This window comes from Thunnus albacares, chromosome 11 (assembly GCF_914725855.1).
Source record: "Thunnus albacares chromosome 11, fThuAlb1.1, whole genome shotgun sequence".
Lineage (NCBI taxonomy): Eukaryota > Metazoa > Chordata > Actinopteri > Scombriformes > Scombridae > Thunnus > Thunnus albacares.
The window spans coordinates 3,282,318-3,301,122 of record NC_058116.1 but is presented as its reverse complement, the minus strand read 5'-3'; the positions used below and the strand labels follow the sequence as shown (position 1 = coordinate 3,301,122).

The following is an 18,805-nucleotide window of genomic DNA, read 5'->3' as shown; positions in this document are numbered from 1 at the left end:
AAAATAAAAATCAGTTATTGCAAGTTTAAAGTTAAACCTGCAGTGCGGAACCTTTGTCTCCCCTTCTGGCAGTGAGAGTAATTACAAAAACACTGTCCACATGTGCCATTATGACGTATGCTGACCGGCTGGTCTCACCCAGCCAGCGGTTCCTCCCAACAAACATCCAAATAGCCGTTATTTGGATAAAGTGACGAAATATAGGAAATTGAAATGGTTACTTTCTTGCCTGAAAAAATATAAAAATTTTGTGTAGATATATATTAACAGTCCCACAGTGAAAATTATAACAGTTTTCAGCCATGCATACTCAGTATCCCTTGAGATCTGACGAAAATACCCGAGGGCCGCCTACCTGTCAGGATGGGTCGGAGTGCCAAACATGACATAATATCCCTGGCAAATCTAAGGGGAAACCAATCATTGCTGGTTGACGTAAAATGTATCACTGCCTTTGCACCAGGGCGGGAATGTCATACCAGACACCAGCTTAAAAAACTCTGTATATTGTGAAATACAGAGAGGTTTATCTGGCAGTGATCTCAATCAGAATTGTGTGAACTCATTTGGCAAGGGCTTTAACAGACATTCATTTATATGTAAAAGTCCTGCGCTCAAGCTTTAACTTCTTTTTTTTATGCAGGATTTTACTTTTAATTTGGGACTTTTATATTATAGCAATGCTATTACTTATGTAAAAAATCTGAATACTTCTCCCGCCACTGCCAAGTGTAGTAGTGAAAGTCCATTTGTGTTGGACTCCATCAGTGAGTACAAACCAGCTCCAGGTAGACAAATGAGAACAAAGGCTCTTATGCTGCATTGTACTTACATTGAGACGTGAGTATTTTACCAATAACCATATTCCTTTTAAATCCAGTTAATCTCTTTATTGGTGAAATTAGACCTTGCACTCATCATCTGAGCCCTGTAAGAACTTACAGCAGCAGAGGTGTGTGTATTTATCAGGGAAGTGAATGCGAGCACACTTTCATGAGTGTGCTTTGCAGTACCGGAGCGTCGTGTGCGGTGTGTGTGCGAGTCCATCTGTTTAAGCCCGTGTGTGTTGTTGTTGTGTTATCGATTTATCTCAGTTATTGTGATAACAGCTGTCGGAGCTAACAGGGTTGGCTCTGCAGACCAGACTGTGGGTGGGAGGCTGGCATGAAGTATGACAGACTGACAGACTTGCTATTTCCATGTATCTCCTCTCTTTCTCTCTCTCATTGTCAGCTGTTGGCTAAATAAATGCAGGCTGTGGTTCATTCTGATCAAGGACAAACAAGAAGAGAGTGTGTTTTACAGCACTGTGGTGCCATTTGGCTCCAGGCTTCCATGCAATGTAAATATTAGACCCTGAACACAAAGGAGCTACTAGATAAGGCCTGTTGAAGAATAGAAACACCTCCCCTACAGGCTGTGATAGATGGGAGATAGACGGTATCCTTCCCTGCCTGTCAGGACTCTCCGCTGACTGTCGCTCCTTTGTCTGCACTGCGAGATAGATGTCTGAAGCTCAGCTGCATGAAGGCAGTACTGTTTGTGTACATACAGTATACACTATCTCCAATGTGTGAAAGTGCAGAGCTGCAGTCTAGTGCTGCAACTAAAGGTTAATTATATGATTAATCTACATAATATAATAGTGCAAAATGCTCAAGGTGACATCCTCAAATTGCTTGTTTTTTCTCTGACCAAGAAACCTCAGAATATTCTATTTGCAGTGACCATTTCAGCACTACGGCAGTCCTCTCATAGAGCGCATTGATTGCTCAAGCAGCTCACATTCAAAATTGTTTTCCCCAAGTGGATTCATCTCATGTTCAAAAAGCACCCAACACACTGTGTGCTCCCCTGTGATTTAAATTTGACCTGAGGCTCTATGGATGTCTTAATACTTGGAGATTTATTAATTTAACATGACAATATTCTGTGTGATCTCTGCACCCTGAGGTATTTGGCTCCCACCAATAAGCTTTCACTATAAGCACTTTGTTTAAGTGTATCATGCAGCCGAACTTGCATACAGAGCATAATGTAGCTCTGGCTGCATTATTACAGTAATATTCATATTATTACACCTGGGAGGATTTTTATAGACTAGAAACGGAATGAAGCACTAAGGCAGTGCTATTGAGTTTATACTGCACCAGTGGTGTATGGTGTGTAAAAGGGAGGCGTGTGTCCACTGTATGTAACACTTTCTATTTATTGGTCTCTATTAGATGCACACACCCATAGAGAAATATATTGAATCATTGAGTGATATATGTATCAGTGAAAATGACAGACGGGCTAATTTCAGTGTCACATCGTGCTGCATTGAGCAGTGATCTATCACATACAGTGCTTTCCTGATAAATTAAGCTGCAGGTTATTACTTCCCATGCATCATCCGAGGTGTGACAGCTAATACTGTGAAGGAAAGGCCTTTAATGACAGCTTGTCCAAGTGAAAACCGATTTAGAGCCGCATCCTTAAAACTGTATTAATTACATCTGCCTCCTCACCCCCTCTGACGCCAATATGATTTGGGCACCTTTTATCTGCAGTGTTGGCATTGTTGATTACTGTAATATGGATGCAAAACTGGCAGCTTGTAAGGGTTCGCTGTAGTTTGGTATGAAAATGTGTGTGTGCTTAAGTGCATACAAGTGCCACACAGCGTCAGAAGGATGTTGAGAAATTATTTTCGATGACGTGTCCAGAAAGTGGTTTAGGAGGGACAGAGCTTAGAAAAGACAGTTACATAAAAACCATTAAAATAATGAGAGTAGCCACAGGGGAATGTGAGGATACATAACAGGCCAAAGAGAACTGCATATCATAGCAGAGGTTAAAACTATTAGAATTATTCAATTGGTAGATAATAAATTATATTATAAACATAATCATAAATAATCGTTTAATCTTTTTATCTACCAAAAATGCAAACATTCAAGGGTTGCAGCTTCTCAAATGTGAGGATTTGCTGCTTTTCTCTGTTTATATTATAATAAATGTCTTTGGGTTTTAGATAAATAAACAATTTGAAGATGTCACAGCACCCAACCCGATGAAAACAAGGTAGTGCATTGTGGACATGACCAGAAAGATGAAGAGAACAATATATTGCAACATTATATTCAACCTCAACAGTCTATATCACCAAATCTCAACTTCATGAATAGCTGCTGTTGGATAAAGAACAAGAGGCCTTGCTGTAATCAACACTAACCTGACTTGCTCTGCGGACTAGCCATCCCCCTCTCTTGTTACAAGCACCACTTTGAAAAAGAAAGTCAATATTCCAGGAATTTACAGCCTTTCTTTCAAACTGAAAGCCAGACATAGTTGAGACTATTATGGGCTTTGACCCTTGGGCCTGTAAAACGCTGAGCTGATAAAGAACTACAAGTGCCTTTAATTTCAGTAAAAATATAATAATCTCTAAAATTGCTGTTACAGGGTCTTTTTGATGGCAGTGATATTATATTATACACTCGTGCCTGCTGGACCATAGAGCTCACCAATGTTTGGAAAACTAAATCAATACACTGCATATAAGTGGTAGTTATGATATATATAATACAATAGATTTTAAGACGTGTGCATTATTTTAAAGCTCCACTAATCAATATTTCATATATTAACACTGAATTTAAATGACTACATGTAATGTTAAAGGGGTCTCTTGCAGTGATTAATGCACAGGCAATTATTAGCTTTTAGCTTCTTTTAGCTCATTCTTTTGGATTTATGGCACATTTACTGTTTACATTTGCTCAACAAACAAGCTCTGATCAACCCACTGTACACGACCTGCCCCACACCAAACAGCAGACAGACAAAGATAGAGACTAGCTACTGAGAGTCAGATATTTTTCTCAGGAGAAAACAGAACTAGAAGAAAAGTTAATATGGGGCTGACATTGATCGGGTGGACACAAGCACAACTCCAAATGAATCATAATGTTGCTCTGTGTCTGCTCGATGTGTAAATAGGCAACTGCTTGTGAACATATTCGCCATGGCAACTTTTTAAGAGGATAATATGTCAGAGGTGTGTGTTTTTTAGCTGGTTGTGGTGTTTGGGTGCCTCCAAGTGGCCAAAAAATGAATCAGTGCAGCTTTAAGTAAAATGGTGAGACTGATCTACTATGAACTTTTTTTCCCATTTTTGTGCTTGTGTTAGACAGAGAGATAAAAGAGAGTTGGGGAATAAAATGTAACAAAGGTCCCCAGCCGGACTTTGTGGTTCACGGTAGCCTTGGTGTCTTCAACACCAAGGACGCCCCCGCTTGCTTATACTTTTTTGTTTTTTGTTTTGCTGTGTGTGTCTGTCATAGCCATGCATGCGTAAGTGCATTTGTGGTTTGAGTCCATGTATGTGTGCTTTTGTGGGTTGTCTCAGATTACATGCTGACTGTGTGGTGCAACAATGGACCCTCAGTAATCACACAAAGGAATGAAGGGAAAGTATGATGCCTCGATGCGTTTGTAGTGTGAGGGTGTGTGCAGGCAGCGTCCCTGTGGTCCATGGGTTCAGGTGTTAATGTCCACTGATGTGTCTAATTACTCTCCTCCTGAGGAGGGGTTGAGCGTGGAGGAGTTAGAAGAGAGGAGAGGCATTGATTTGGGTGTTTAGGGGGTCGGTGAACAGGGAAAGAAGAGGAGGAGGAGGAGGAGGAGGGTGGGTGGCGGGGATAGAAGAAGACACAGCAGGGAGTAGAGAGTAGAAGTGTGAGTGGAGAGGGGAAATGAGGTGGAATGAATGACAGGGATGCTGTAAGCAGAAGAGAGCTCAGCCAGAATTATAATTTCAACCCTCCTCTCCCTCCCGTTCACTGCATTTTCTTTTTCTCTCTTCCTCCTTTTGACTTCCCCTCTTTCATTTACTTCCTCTCTCCCACATCCTGCTTCCATCCTCCTCCTCCTCCTCCTCCTCCTCCCCTTTCGCTTCTCCTCCCTCTCTACCTCCCATCCCTTCTCTCTCCCTCTCCTCCCCTTCGCATCTCTTCTTTCCCATGTCCTTCCCTTTCTCTCCCCCTCCTGCTCCCCATCCATCTCTCCCCATCTCCTCCTCTCTCCACCAGCTGCAGTGCAGAGATCTCCGCCGAGGCCCCCGTCAGGCTGTCAGGTGACCGGGACGGAGGCTGTGACATCACCGCCCCCTCGACCGACTGTCAGCCCTCCGCCGTTGCCATGGCAACGTCGGCAACGGCCTGCGGAGCTGAGGCTGGCGACGAGACGCCTGCAGGAGGAGGAGAAGGAGGAAGAGAGGAAGCAGGAGAATGCGTAAGGATTCTTTTTCATTTTCCTTCTCATTTTTTTACGTCTGAAATGTGTTGTCTGCGCACGTCTTTGCCTGCCGCTTTTCTTTGTCGCTTCGTAGTGCACAGAATAACATAGATCTATTGGTATTCAAGGATGGCTGGGACAAGCAAGGGGACTGCGACACACACACACACAGACATATGCACATCACTCACACACACTGATGCAGAGGTATTTGTTGAGACAAGAACGAGCATGCAGCACTCTGTCTTCCAGCAACAGCTCGACGTCTGAGGATGCAGAAAAAAGAGGATTAAGACCCCCTTCAGCAGCTGGCTGCTGGTAACTCAGCTCTTCATTCCTGCTCTCTGCATGGCTCCTCTCCGCTGGCTGGCTGCAGCCTGACACCAGCCTCAGATGCAGCTAGCATTATGCTGCTCTGTGCATCTGCAGAACAGAACAGAACAGAAGGACTGACATGGAGTCGCTTTTCGCCTGCATACTACAAGGCTTTAGGTAGTTTAGAGAGCAGATGTCGAGGTGCGTTCGCTTCTGGCATTCCAAAATTTTTGGCTTTGAATCCACAATGGAGCCTCCTCTGCGTAAAGAGGAGTAAAGGCTGCAATTTGATAATCCAGCGGAATGAGCAGTCGCAACATGAATTATTCTCTTTGTGTTGCCTGATCGCTGCAAGCTGTACATCATGTTGTTTTCTGTTATAAAGCGATGAAAACCTTCCTGCACCCTTCAGTCATGTGCAGCTGTTAGTTGTCAGAGAACTGTCAGCATTTGAGGTAATTATTGATCCAAACCCAATATCATGAATATCATGGAATGGATGTGGGTGATGCCTCTGGGGTTAGGGGTCATGTGTCACGGCGATGACCTTTGAACTTTCTACTGTGGGTCAACTCCCAGGGGCTTGAAGACCCTAAAAGGATTTTAAAAACCACGTGAGGAGTGTTTGTCCCTGCGGAATGCTGCAGTGTGTCGGGGAAGTCCTCGCTTTACCTCAAAAAAATGCCAGGAGATGCTTTGATTTATCACTTGGGGGACGTCTCTAATCTCCGCGGCTGGGTGGTTTCAAGTTGTGATAAGAGCAGATTTTTGGATGTGTGGCCTTGTTGTGTTTAGAGTCTGTTACAAGACTTGGCAGACGATTAGTGCTGCATCTCAGTATGAAATTTGGATTCTTGTCAGTTCTCCAAGCTGGGATCAGAGAGATAAGCAAAACTTGTTATGTAATGATGTCATGACAGTGAACATGATGACATTGTACATGAAAACTCCTCACACACACACACACGCGCACACACATATACACAAGCCGCGATTCACTCTTATCATCATTTTCACCTTATCTCCTCAGAGAGTTTTCCCCTTTTTCATCTGTTGCTATGGCAACATGACCGTTTGATTGACACACGTGTCCTTCCGATCTGCAGCACACCGGTCTGGGCTGCAGGCGCTCCAGCTCGGACGCAGCCTATGAGCTGGCTGAGACTGTGAGGGCGCAGCGTGAGTGTCGCCTCCGGCCCCACTACAGCGACCCCATGCCAGCCGACGCCTCCAAGCGCAAACAGCTGGAGATGAAGATTGCTGCCGCCGCCCGACTCCACGGCCATCGCCGAGATAGAGACAGAGACCGAGACAGTGGTGAGCACTTGACTCATGTGTGACAACTTGTTCTAACTGTGTTTGACCTGTTTTCTGGAAGTAATCCCCTGTATTTTGGATTCAAGCAACTTTGGCACAAAAAGTGAATGATGATAAAAACTGAAGCGATATATTTTATTATAAAACTAGAAAGAAGGCGCATAATCCTCCAAATTTTAATAATAGAGAATGTTTACAAATCTGCATCAACACCCACAGTGAGACAGTCGTGCTGATTGGCTGTTGGTGTCAAATATGTAAATGTTGTCCAGGAATATTTAGTTTTAAATGAGCCAGATTAAATTCAACTGAAGCACTACATATCGATGAAATGGCATTCATTTCAGGATCTCTGCATCACAGTGTATCATAATTTGGTTGCAGTTGCACAAGGCACTTAGGAATTTTGGTAGTAAATGTTTGTATGTTGTATGTCTTGTGTTTTCTTTTAACATTCTAGTACCAGGTTGGGAATAAGTGTTATCACTTTGAATGTCCTCCCTTGGATTTCTGTTATGTCTGTAATCCATAAATAATCCATATCATATGTGTTAAATGGGCTCCCAAACAGAAAGAGGAAACCAACTTTAAGAAAAGAGTATGGTATTAAAAGAAATACAGACAGGTGACAAATTAAAGGAAAAACTGGTCCAGGTCTGAATGTTGACCCCTACAGTAAGGGGATCTGGTGGTTCTGTTATGCTGTGGGGAGCATTTTGCTGGCATGGTTTGGGTCCACTTGTCCCATTAGAGGGAAGAGTCACTGCAAATCAATACAAAGTTGTTGTGAGTGATCATCTTTATCCTATGATGAAACATTTCTATCCTGATGGGAGTGATCTCTTCCAAGATGACAATCCCCCAATTCACAGGGCACAAGGGGCCACTGAATGGTTTGATGAGTATGAAAATGATGTGAATCATATGCTATGGCCTTGACAGTCAACAGATCTCAACCCAATTGAACACCAATGGGAGACTTTGGACTGACGTGTTAGACAGCGCTCTCCACCACCATCATCAAAACACCAAATGAGGGAATATCTTTTAGAAGAACGGTGTTCCTCAGCCTCGGCATTGAATCTACAAGTCTCTGGAACTCCACTGGAGGGATGAACAGGGGTCAAGCATTCAGACCTGTACCAGTTTTTCCTTTAATCTGTCACCCGTCTGTATATCAATCAATTTATCAGTCAATTTTTATTTATATAGCACCAAATCACAACAAAAAGTCATCTCAGGGCACTTTTCACAGGTTTAGACCATACTCTTTAATTTACAGACCCAACAATTCCCCCATGAGCGACCTTTAACAGGTAGAAACCTCAAGCAGAACCCGGCTCTTGGAATACACTTCTCTGGCTTTTTTTTTTATCATCCCTTGTTTGTACAAATCCCCAGTTTGTAATAGAGGCCTTCTGTGATAAACTTGTAGTCTCAAAGTCAAAATTGAGATAACCCTGATGACGTTACTATGACATTACTAGGATTATTTTTTCACACTTTAAAAAACTCCCCCTGCCCTTCAAGTAGTTTTGAAGATATCCTGTTACTGGACAGAAAAACAAACATGCTTGAGTAAGGCATAGAGCACACTTACAACACTTAAAAACACATACATACACTCCTACTGATGTTATGGACCCCTTCAGAGTAATATATAAACTTATTTGTGCAAAAACAGGCTTTGTGTCAGGAGTTATGTCTTCACACTTCCCTCTGGTAAATAATATCCAGCCCTCTCTATTTATAAAACTGTGGCCTTTCACAGACCTCCATGTCCTCATTACATCTCCCTCACCTCATCGGGGAGGTGAATCACCCTAAATTGTGAATGAAGCTCCATCTAAGCCTGGCATTTTACACTCCATCGCGTTTTAAAAGATTAAGAGCTGCATTTGTTTTGTTTAACATCTCTTATGCAACTTGGTGTTACGCTTGTCTCTGAATATTTTAGCCTTTGCACTCAGCTTACACCACACACACACACACACACACACACACACACACACATTTCCCCTGATAATACTGTGCTCTTCCTTGTCAACAGAAGCTCTTTGACACCGGACGCGGGCCACAGAATGTCAGTCAATATGGCATATGCTAATGATGACCTAGTTGCTCTCTCTAGCAGATACAAAAAGATCTTAACTGGAAATACTTTGATCCTCAGTACCACAAAATTATCATCATCCTGTGGTCTCTTATTAATATATAGCTAACATAGAATCTGTATAATAAACCACATGTTTGACTGAAACATCTAAAACCTTGTTTTACTAGTTTAGCACACACATAGGCTTTGAGCACACACACATTGTATTGACATGCATGTGGACAAAGGTTAAGTCCTTGACTGGAGGGTTTGGAATCTAATTATTGGAGAAAGATGATATCTATAATAGTTTCTTCGTTTTGACATGACCAGTAATGACTAGTCCAGATTAAATGGGCATTCATTAAGGAGGCTGTTGTTGAGTGTTGAAAATGAATCCATAAACAGCATCAGTACTAATCTGACTGTGTCGACCTCCCTCTCTTCAGCTCCAGCAGCAATTCGTGGTCGCTCAGAGCCCCCAGGTGAGGAGCGGCAGGCGGGTCTGGGTGTGACTCGCACTGGGCAGCATCGCTGGAGCACCATCAGCAGCCTGAGCGCTGACAGCGGGGTGGTGGGCCTCAGTGATGAGCGGGAGGAGGAGGACAGCGAGCCTCGCCGTTACCGCCGCAGCCGAGGAGCTGAGGTGGAAAGGGTGGACAGCGGCATCGGCCCGGGCCTGTCCCGCACCTGGAAGAGACCGTCTGCCTCCCTCCGAGCCTGGGAGGCGCAGAGACCCTGTCCGGACTGTGGCCAGAGAGATGGGGCCTCCAAAGAGCGAGGAGAGAGCATGTGTGAACGTTGCTCCAAGCTGCGCACCGAGCGCAAGGAAGCCATCCTGGAGTTTCTGAACACAGAGTCGAGCTACGGGGAAGACCTGCGGATCATCAAGGAGGAGTTTTACTGCCCCATGCAGAGCGCCGGGCTGCTGACAGCTGAGCAGCTCACTGTGGTGTTTGGTAACGTTCAGGAGCTGATAGACGTCAACGACCGCTTCACTGAACACCTGCAGGACAGCATCGACCAGGCCTTTGACCAGGTGACCAACTCTCTCATACACATACTGTACATATACACACACCCACACATCGGGGCTTAAATACAGTGGTCCTCTTTTGCTGATTTTTAATGCTCTATGCTTAGAGCGCTTGCTGGTATTACATAAGTCACCTTCAGATTAACATTTAGAAAAACCTTAAATGTCATGCTTCCTTTTGAGTGCAGTTGCCTACAATACATTGGCACTGCTAAAATCTCCATCTTAAACATTTTAGACTGTTATTGAGTCCAAAAAGGCGCACACACACACACACACACACACACACACACACACACACACAGGCAGAATCACAGTCATTACCAAATATAAACAGAACAGAATAACAGAATTGAGGTTACTAGTTGACAAGCAGAAGTCAGTTGGACATTTACCAACAAGGAGGCACCATAACAAAGATGAGTTTTAAGCACAGATGTGAATATTCTGACAGAGTCTTCCTCCTGAAATTGCAGTGGGAGCTTATTACAAAAGATGGGTACTTGTGTTAAATGGAGGAGTTAAAAAAAAACAGCATCCAGAGACTGAGAGGGACATAATACTGCATGGAGTGATAATATTACATTTGACAGATGGAGCCAAACTGTTTAAACTTGTAAATCTGACAGAGGATTTTGAAAGCGGCTCCGGCTTGTAGTGGTAGCCAGTGCAACATTAGGACTGGTAATGAATGAAGTGTGTGATGTGTACAAACAAAACCTAAACCGAAACTGGCTGGTGGAGGCTAAAGAAGAAGAGAAAAGAGGGGGGTTAAAAATGAAGCCATTAAATAGGCTGAGCCCCACTCTTTCCTGATGTCCTTCCTTACTCTGCCTATTGGTTTATGATCCAGGAAGCAGAACCAACCACACAAGTAGCAGGCAGAGAGGGAGGAATGGAACAAATTGGCTTTTTTATCTTGATTCAAGTCCCACGATCTGACAGTTTCCATCCTGTCTCATTTCTGGAAAATTGTTGAAACAAATTGATAAGTATTAGAAGCAGGTTAAAATGAAGCAAAGCCTGCAAACTAGTTCAGGCAGACAACTCAAGTCCACCGCTACTCCTACATGACAGGACATATTCTTCTCACTCCAGCACACAGATGCACCTTTTCCCAACATTCTTTTGCTTTGCCATGCCTGTTGGTGCACCGTTCATCTTGAAGTTATTGCGTGCTGTAACTGCCACTGCTGCTGTTCATATAGCATTTTATGAGTCCCATCTCCTCCCCAGTATTAACCTGTAGTCTCTGAAGCTAAGCTCTAGTTATTATCATCATATTGTCACTCCCCAGTCACTGCTGTGCTGAGCTTGGTGTATCCTTGTGGGGGATGACAGTGTCAAAGCCTAGATGTCAAAAATAAACTCTCTGCATTTTCTGCATTCACATGACAATTAATTTCGTGTGAGTTGGCTGATTTAACACATTTCATGTGTAGGCAGATTCAGCTATTTCAGCTATGCTAGCAGCAAAGCTCTACAAACAGTAAAGACGGTCTGCCGGTCAGTCCACTGACTTGGTTCAGACTGAAATATCTCAACAACTACTGGATGATTTGCTGTGGCATTTTGTACAGACATTCATGGTACCCAAGTTGAATCCTAAAGACCTTAGTGATCCCCTAAATTATCCTCTAGCACCACCAGCACTAGTCAGAGTTATCATACAGCAACAACACAGAGCCACTGGTGTGGCTGTAGATTCTTACTCTTGTTGGGACACAATGATGGACAAAAATGACTTAAGATGGAGATCAGTTTTTTCAGCTGTACATTAACAAGCATTTGCCCTCATGTGGTGTGACCTCAGGGAGATGAAGATCTGCTGACCGTGTACATAGGAGAGATCTTTCTGGAGTTCGTCAACATGCTGCCCGCCTTCCAGACCTACTGCCTGCAGCAGTCCACCTCGGTCAACATGCTCAACACACTGGAGAAGGAGAAAGAACTGCTCAGGTACACACACAGTACAAGGATTCTTCTTCCTGTTGGCCTGTGTGATGGAAAAGTTACTCTGGGAGCTTTCTCTTGTTTCTGCCACAGCTGCTCTGTGTAATTCTTAATGGAAAAGACAGGGGGTTATCACTAATTCAGAGGATGGTCTATTTTGAGAGTCGAGCAGCTGCAATGACTTGTATTTTTAGACAGAACCAAAGCTCACCCATGAGTTCAGCTGTCCTGTGATTTCCATTAATCAACTTTTTAAAGAGTTTTCCCAGGACAGGCACATTGTAACATTCTCTGAGTTTCTGTCTTCATTTTCTCTTGTTTCTCTTCTCAGAATCTTCCTGGATGTTTCCCAAAATGACAACACAGCACTGCGTCGTATGAACTTGCGCTCCTTCCTCATGGCGCCCCTCCAGCGTGTGACTAAATACCCACTTTTGTTGAGCCGAATCATCAAGGTCACTCCTGAATGTCACCCTGACTATGCACGTCTCCGTGAGGCCAAGAGTCGTGTGGAATCCCACCTGGAGCACATCAACATGAAGACCAAGCAGGAGGGCAACGGCGTCACCTGGTCCCTCCGCTCTTTCCGCCGCGACAGCCGTAAGAACCGGGAGGTCATCAACATCGAGATGCGAGAGGTATCGATGAAGACTGTTGGCTGGGCGAGAGAGCACACGCGCTTTGTCATGGAAGGACCGCTCCAGTTGTCCCAGCCAGCAGATGGCCAATGGGTGAAGAAGGGCAGCAAGGCCCTCAAGTTCCAAAATGTCCAGAGTCTTCTGATGGTGAGGACACAGCGGGCCGGTGAAGGCCCGGGACAGGGCACCGACCTAGGGGCTCGGGGGGATGTGGTGGAGGGCTGTGGAGAAAGCATCCGAGATGGAGTGCTGGTTCTAATCAAGGACAAGAGCAGTGGGAAGTTCACAGTACTGAGAGAGCCCATCCGCTTGGGGAACTGTGTGGTGTCAACGGACCCAGAATGTGAGGACACATTCGAGGTGCTCGATATTCGGCGGGAGTCCTTTGTTTTTCGCGCCTCGGACAAATCTCGCACCCAGCAGTGGTTCCATCAGATAAAGAGATACACTCGGGACTTGGGCACCTGGAGGAAAAGACGCAACGCTTTGCCCAACATCATGATCAACACAAACCAGACCCGCTCCTGAGACTAACCATCCCCACCACCTTTGTTACACTGTAAATAACCTGAATACTTCTACTGCAAAAATAAACTGACAACAAGAAGCATTTCTGAGCAACACCACTGTTACAGCTTGTCAGATTTCGGTGAAAAAAAATCTTTCTCAAAGTCTCGTATGGGTAAGAGAAAGATATAGCACTTTTTTTTACAAAGCTATAAGTGCGACATACTGTCATTATTATGTATGAAGATTTAATTTTAAGTCGTTACATCAAGAAAATGATCAGATTCTTGGACAACCAAAAAAACTGGGCTGTGTTTGTCAGCCTTGATTGTAAAGACTGTTTGCTCTTGGAGAAAGAGAGTTGTGTTTTCAGTAAATAAGGTGTGTCTGTTGAAAAGCATGACTGAACATGACTGACTGCAAAAAGAAAAATTGTAATGTCATTTTTATACAAGATGGACAAGACATTGGGGGAAAAAAAACATTTGTGTTTGGATTTTACAGGCGGAGATGTGGTCAAGAGCTGTGTTCAGTGGTTTCTGTTTGTCGTCACTGCCCTCTCCTGTCCGTGTGCCGCCCTCCACGGCGGTACAGCAACTTTCACTGCCAGAGATGCAGTTGAGTAGAGCCTCTCCTATAGGCTGAACAGACCTCCTGTATCACTGTGTTTAAATGAGAACTCACGTAACAGCAATAATCTGTCAGTTTCAAAAGAAGTAGCTACTGTATATGCATTTAATTTCCCAAGGTTTCCTTTGGCGTTGTGGCGTTTTTCCTGCTTCAATGCGTGCTGTGTTACATGAGGCAGATTCAACTGAAGTCTCAAATGACTTCATGTTTGTTGGCATAAAGCTTTCTAACACTAAGTTCCAGTCAGTCATTGGGATTAAGATGATTTTAGTGACATGAAAGCAGTTTGTGAGAAGTCCAGTCAGTCTCCTTTGTATTAAAGTCATGTCAAATACGTAAAGTCAAATACAGTTTTCCTCGCCGTGTGTTAAGTGCAGAGTTTTTCAACCTTGGGGTCGGGACCTCGCTTATTTTGCAGCAACAAGAAATTTTGATGCCAGTTAGTATATTTAAATTTGTTTCATATATTTTTATAGCTACTATTATTTTCATTATTTATCAATGATGTGTTTATCTTTTGATTCATTTTTTGGTAGATACACAAATGTCTGAAAAACTGCAGATAGAACCAAGAAGTTGATGTCCTCAAATCAATCGTTTATCTGACCAACAACCCAAAATCAAAGCATATTCAATTTACACTGATATAAAACAAACAGTTCTTCCATTTAAAGAAGCAGAAACCACAGAATATTTAGCAATTTTGCTTGATAAATTATAAATCGATTATTATTACAAATTGTTGTTGACTGGCTTTCTATCAGTCATTTCAGTACTATATATTTGTACTAATCAAAATCAAATAGGGGTCAAATATGTCAAAGTTTCTGTATAAACCCAACATTTTTAAACATATTTGCTCTCAACATGCTTTCATTGTGGGGTATTGTGCCAGTAAAGGTTGAGAAACTCTCATTACCAGATGATGGACTCAAAAAAACATCTCAACCATCTTGTCATGACACAGTTTTAACTGTGTGGAATTATGTGACCTAGCACTGAGCTGTTGTGCCTTGGTACTTGTTTACTGTTATGCTGAAAACTGAAATATTTGCAACTTATCACAGTAGCATTTATCCGAGACTGGGACTAGACTGCCCTCTGTTGGCACTTGATTGAGCTACATTTACAGGCAATATTACTGACAGTCCCTGGTTGCTGACATGATGTGATAACCTTATCTGTAGTGTGTTTTAATTTATGAAGGCTTTATTTTGTTTAATGCACTTTATTATGATTCAGAGATAAAAAAAGAAAAAAAAACCTCTCCAGTATAACTGCTGGTGGAACATACAGCATGTTACGCTGTCTTCTTTATTCATCTTTCTCCATTGTTAGAAGGAATCGACCAAAGCTGATGTCAGCGGGTGGAGACAATACAGTCGATCCAGTCATCAAACCAAAATCACTATTTAATACTGATGCTGTTTTATGTTATGAAGTAGCACTGCTAAAAGAGGTAGCGAATCACTGTGTTTTGGAGGGCGGGGCTGCTCATCTCTACACCAACACTTCTGTGCTGTCGCAGGATGCTGTTTCAGATGAACCCTTTCAAAATATGAAAAAAAACAAAACCTGCTGAGTTGCGTACAGTTTTTTTTTTTTCTTTTCCTCATTTGCATTTGAAAGACCTGGTGTATTATTTCCCTGATGTAATATATTGTGAATTATATTAAAAGATTTTAAACACACCCTGTTGTTTTTCTATTTGTGTGATGCTGGTGGTTTGAAAGTCTGATGAACCATGAAATGTAGAGTATAGAAATATATTTACAGTAAGCATCTTCAGAACAGACAGGATATACATACAAGTGGAATGCACTTATCACCGTGGGAAACAAAAGCACAAGATGACAGAGAGCGAAGGTGAATTCTTTCTAGAAAATACAATCCAGCTGCACTACAGTACTGAAGAAAACTGAAACACGGATGCAGACAATAGAAACACACATTCAAGACATTTCCGTAAGTGAAAAAAAAAAAAGAAAGAAAGGAAAACCATACATATATATTCCATGCAGTACATAACATTCTGACTAGTTTGCTCATGGATTTCTAGAGAAAGCTTCATCGTCTAACAACAAAAATATTGAAATGGCTCAACAGACATATTCATGGCACTGTTGGAAAAAAATGACAAACAAGGAGCCAAACTAATCACAGAGTAGCTTTCTATCCTGTGAAGTGCACCCTTGTTGTTTCTTTGGCTCTACCTCTCCTGAAGTCTCATTTATAAAATTTGGTGTTAGCACAGGTACATGCTAATGACCAACATCCAAATTAAGGCTTTTTTTTTTAATGAAAGTCAAAAATGATCAAAATCTGATAAGAATGCAATAATTATTTCTGATTTCTTGTTACTTTCTTTTTTTTTTATTCTAGATTCCATCATCTGATCGTTGCATCAAATATTTTGTTCATAAATGAGGCTCCTGTATCCGTTTTCTGACAATAATTCAGAGTCTTAAAAAATATCACTGGGGGAGGTCAACTCAAGCGGTCAACAACAAAAAACACATGTCTCATTTTCCTTTTTTTTTGCAAATAAACACAAACAACCACAGAAATAAGCTCTGCACGGCTGGAACCCTCCACTCAGAGCAATCTCCGGCTCTCTTCTTGAATGAATTAAACATCAATATACTGTTCTAAATAATAAGATGTCTGTTGCAAACTCAGTGAAACAATAACACATGAATCCAACAAAATGGAGAACACAGATTTCCAAAAATGAACCTTCAATCTTACGCCTCAGAACGAGGGTGTCAACCTCTACCACTCTTCTGACAGACTGCCATTCATCTAAAACACTTCATTCACACAAAACACACACACTCATACACACACACACACTCTCACACAGTCTGTCCTAGGCTGCTGGGGCCTCAGGCAGATCCCTGGGTCTTGCCTTCCAGGTGGTGTAAGGTCTCCGATCTGCAGCAGCCGTGCAGAGGTCCCAGCCCGGGGAAGCCACCGCCCCCATCCTCCGTCTCCCATGGCCAGTCACCTCCTCCGAGCTCTACTTGTCCCCGCCGGTCTCCGTATCCTTGGCCAAGCCGCGGATGGACAGGTCGTACACCACCTCCTCGATCTTCTTCACGTCGTACTTGAGGCCATCGTAGCGCTTCCGCAGCGGGTCGTTCTTCAGGTTGAGCAGTCGGAAACCCGAGTCCAGCTCGTTGATGAAGTTGGAGATGCGGAGCGGTCGGTTGTAGTCTCCTGCTGTCACGCTGTTTACCGCCAGCCGTGACTGAGAGGGGACACGACAGCACGAATATAAGGAATACTTCAGAGCTCCACCAGATGTATTATACATGTGTATTATACATACATACAGAGAATTGAACATACAGATCAATGGCAGAGAAGTGGAAACCTTGATGTATAGAGCTGTATTTATAATGTACGTATATGCAAATAAGACACAATCATTCTATTCTGAGTGTAGTGTTGTTGTAAGACCATCGCAATGTACAACAAACTCACCAGTTCACTGGCCATGATCAGCACACCTGCCAGGTAGTCCTCCACATCTAGGTGAAAACCTTTCTCTCGCACCACCTGGACTGTAGGGTTGAGAGGGCAGAAGAAGTCAAGCAGCTTAGCCTCAGTAACAGTTACACATCATCACATAGACTGGTACCTACTGTCCAGTATCTGGGCCACCTCCTCTCGAGTCACAAGAGTTTCAGTCTCCAGATAGACAACAAAGGCTGCCAAGAAAGCCAAGCGCTGCAGGACAAACCGCCAGTGTTCATGAAACCTAAATTGGGATCAAAGAGATCAGAGAAAAGGAGGGAAAACAATAACATCAGAGGGGTTCCCTCTTCTGTGTAATTCTTCCCGAATAAAATGAAATTCTGACAGGGGAAATCCCACCAAAGACTGACTGGAATGATCAGAGGTTAAAGCTAAGACACAACCAGACAATGACGTCTTGGAAAGACTGAAACAGTCTAATCTAGTCTAAGAGACAACATTGTAACCCAAGGAAGTAATTGCCAAAGCAGATGGCACAGATACAGAGCTTGCTTTGAGAGCACACAAAATGCATTATTATTTCTCCAGATTTCTTTTTTATGAATGAACCTTTGTATGACAACCCCTCCAAACAGACCATTTGCAAACTTCTATGTCAGTGAGAATTGTCTTTTTGTGTGGTGGCCTACCTGTAATACTGCTCCACAGGAAATTTTGTTTTGAGGTCTGCAATATGTGTCCTGACTGTGCAGAACAACTCCCGTGCCTTTGCACATTTACTGGGAACTAAAAGAGCAAAGGAAAAGATTCATTTATATATGGAAAGGCAAAAAAAAAAAATACTCAGCACAAGTCAAAACAGATCTTCATGTGTCAAACACTCACTTTCTTTGAATCCAGATGGTTGGTGGACACTTTGGAGTACAGTCAGTATTTCTCTGGCAGTCTGCTCCAAAACCTGGACCACCTTCCGGATATCCTACAACAAAGTGCACAAAACCTCTTTTCTATTGAAATGAATTGAAATCAGCTGCAGGACCTACACCCTGGCAGCATTTAATCCACAATTAATGAATGAAGTTCGGTGTGGCCTCTCTGCTATGCGCGCAGAGCGTAATGTGGTTTATATTGAAAGAAAAGTGACACGTCCTTTACGACTTCTTATCGACTTGGATACAGTGGTGTTAAACGAACATCCTAGTCAACCCTTAGAGGCGCTGCTGCTTACATAAACAGGACTTTACAGTCATTACAGAGCAGCCTCTGAGGTGGGAACGGTTCATGCTCAAACGGCTAGCTCGCTGTCTGTGTGAGCTAATGCTGCTAGCAGCCCTGCAGCTGCTCGCTCTCACCTCTCTGATGTCCTGGTCGGCGCTCAGGAAGCCCTGAATGTAACTGAACATCTCGGTGACAGACATGTCTGATGTGAGCTCAGATATCCGGTTGGTAGTGATAACGATGAGCCGTGTGCAGCTAATTCAAAAACAAAACCACAGATGTAGTGGGAGAACCGTCCTGCCGCCTCCTGGCTTCCAGAGGCGCGTCGAGATGATG

At 43.1% G+C, this 18,805-nt stretch overlaps 2 protein-coding genes across 3 annotated transcripts in view; one reads left to right on the top strand and one right to left on the bottom strand.

Annotated features, from left to right (window-relative positions):
* The window catches only part of si:dkey-91i10.2 (uncharacterized protein LOC555224 homolog), a 26,046-nt gene extending 10,254 nt beyond the window's left edge, over positions 1-15,792 (top strand). The window contains exons 3-7 of the mRNA XM_044365600.1: positions 5,076-5,277; positions 6,702-6,912; positions 9,457-10,046; positions 11,857-12,002; positions 12,328-15,792. Coding sequence (XP_044221535.1) covers positions 5,076-5,277; positions 6,702-6,912; positions 9,457-10,046; positions 11,857-12,002; positions 12,328-13,162 — 1,984 coding nt within the window. The 3' untranslated portion in view covers positions 13,163-15,792. The remainder of the gene's footprint in view (positions 1-5,075; positions 5,278-6,701; positions 6,913-9,456; positions 10,047-11,856; positions 12,003-12,327) is intronic.
* Positions 15,524-18,805, bottom strand: tsn (translin). Of its 2 annotated transcripts, XM_044365601.1 has the most exons (6): positions 18,604-18,805; positions 18,137-18,230; positions 17,941-18,037; positions 17,419-17,534; positions 17,258-17,337; positions 16,702-17,021 (listed from the first exon to the last, which is right to left on the bottom strand). In XM_044365601.1, exons 1-6 carry the CDS (start codon positions 18,667-18,669, stop codon positions 16,791-16,793), a joined length of 684 nt encoding a protein of 227 aa, XP_044221536.1. In that variant the 5' UTR covers positions 18,670-18,805; the 3' UTR covers positions 16,702-16,790. The 2 variants fall into 2 exon arrangements, with proteins under 2 accessions (XP_044221537.1, XP_044221536.1); XM_044365602.1 differs by lacking the exon at positions 17,258-17,337 and having other exon boundaries at positions 15,524-17,021.

Coding starts and splice junctions, on each gene's coding strand:
- tsn (XM_044365602.1), bottom strand. CDS start 18,669: ATGTCTGTCACCGAGATGTTCAGTTACATTCAGGGCTTCCTGAGCGCC. Junction 18,231..18,603: donor CCGACCAGGACATCAGAGAG/GTGAGAGCGAGC, acceptor ACTTTGTTGTAG/GATATCCGGAAGGTGGTCCA. Junction 18,038..18,136: donor ACCATCTGGATTCAAAGAAA/GTGAGTGTTTGA, acceptor TTGCTCTTTTAG/TTCCCAGTAAATGTGCAAAG.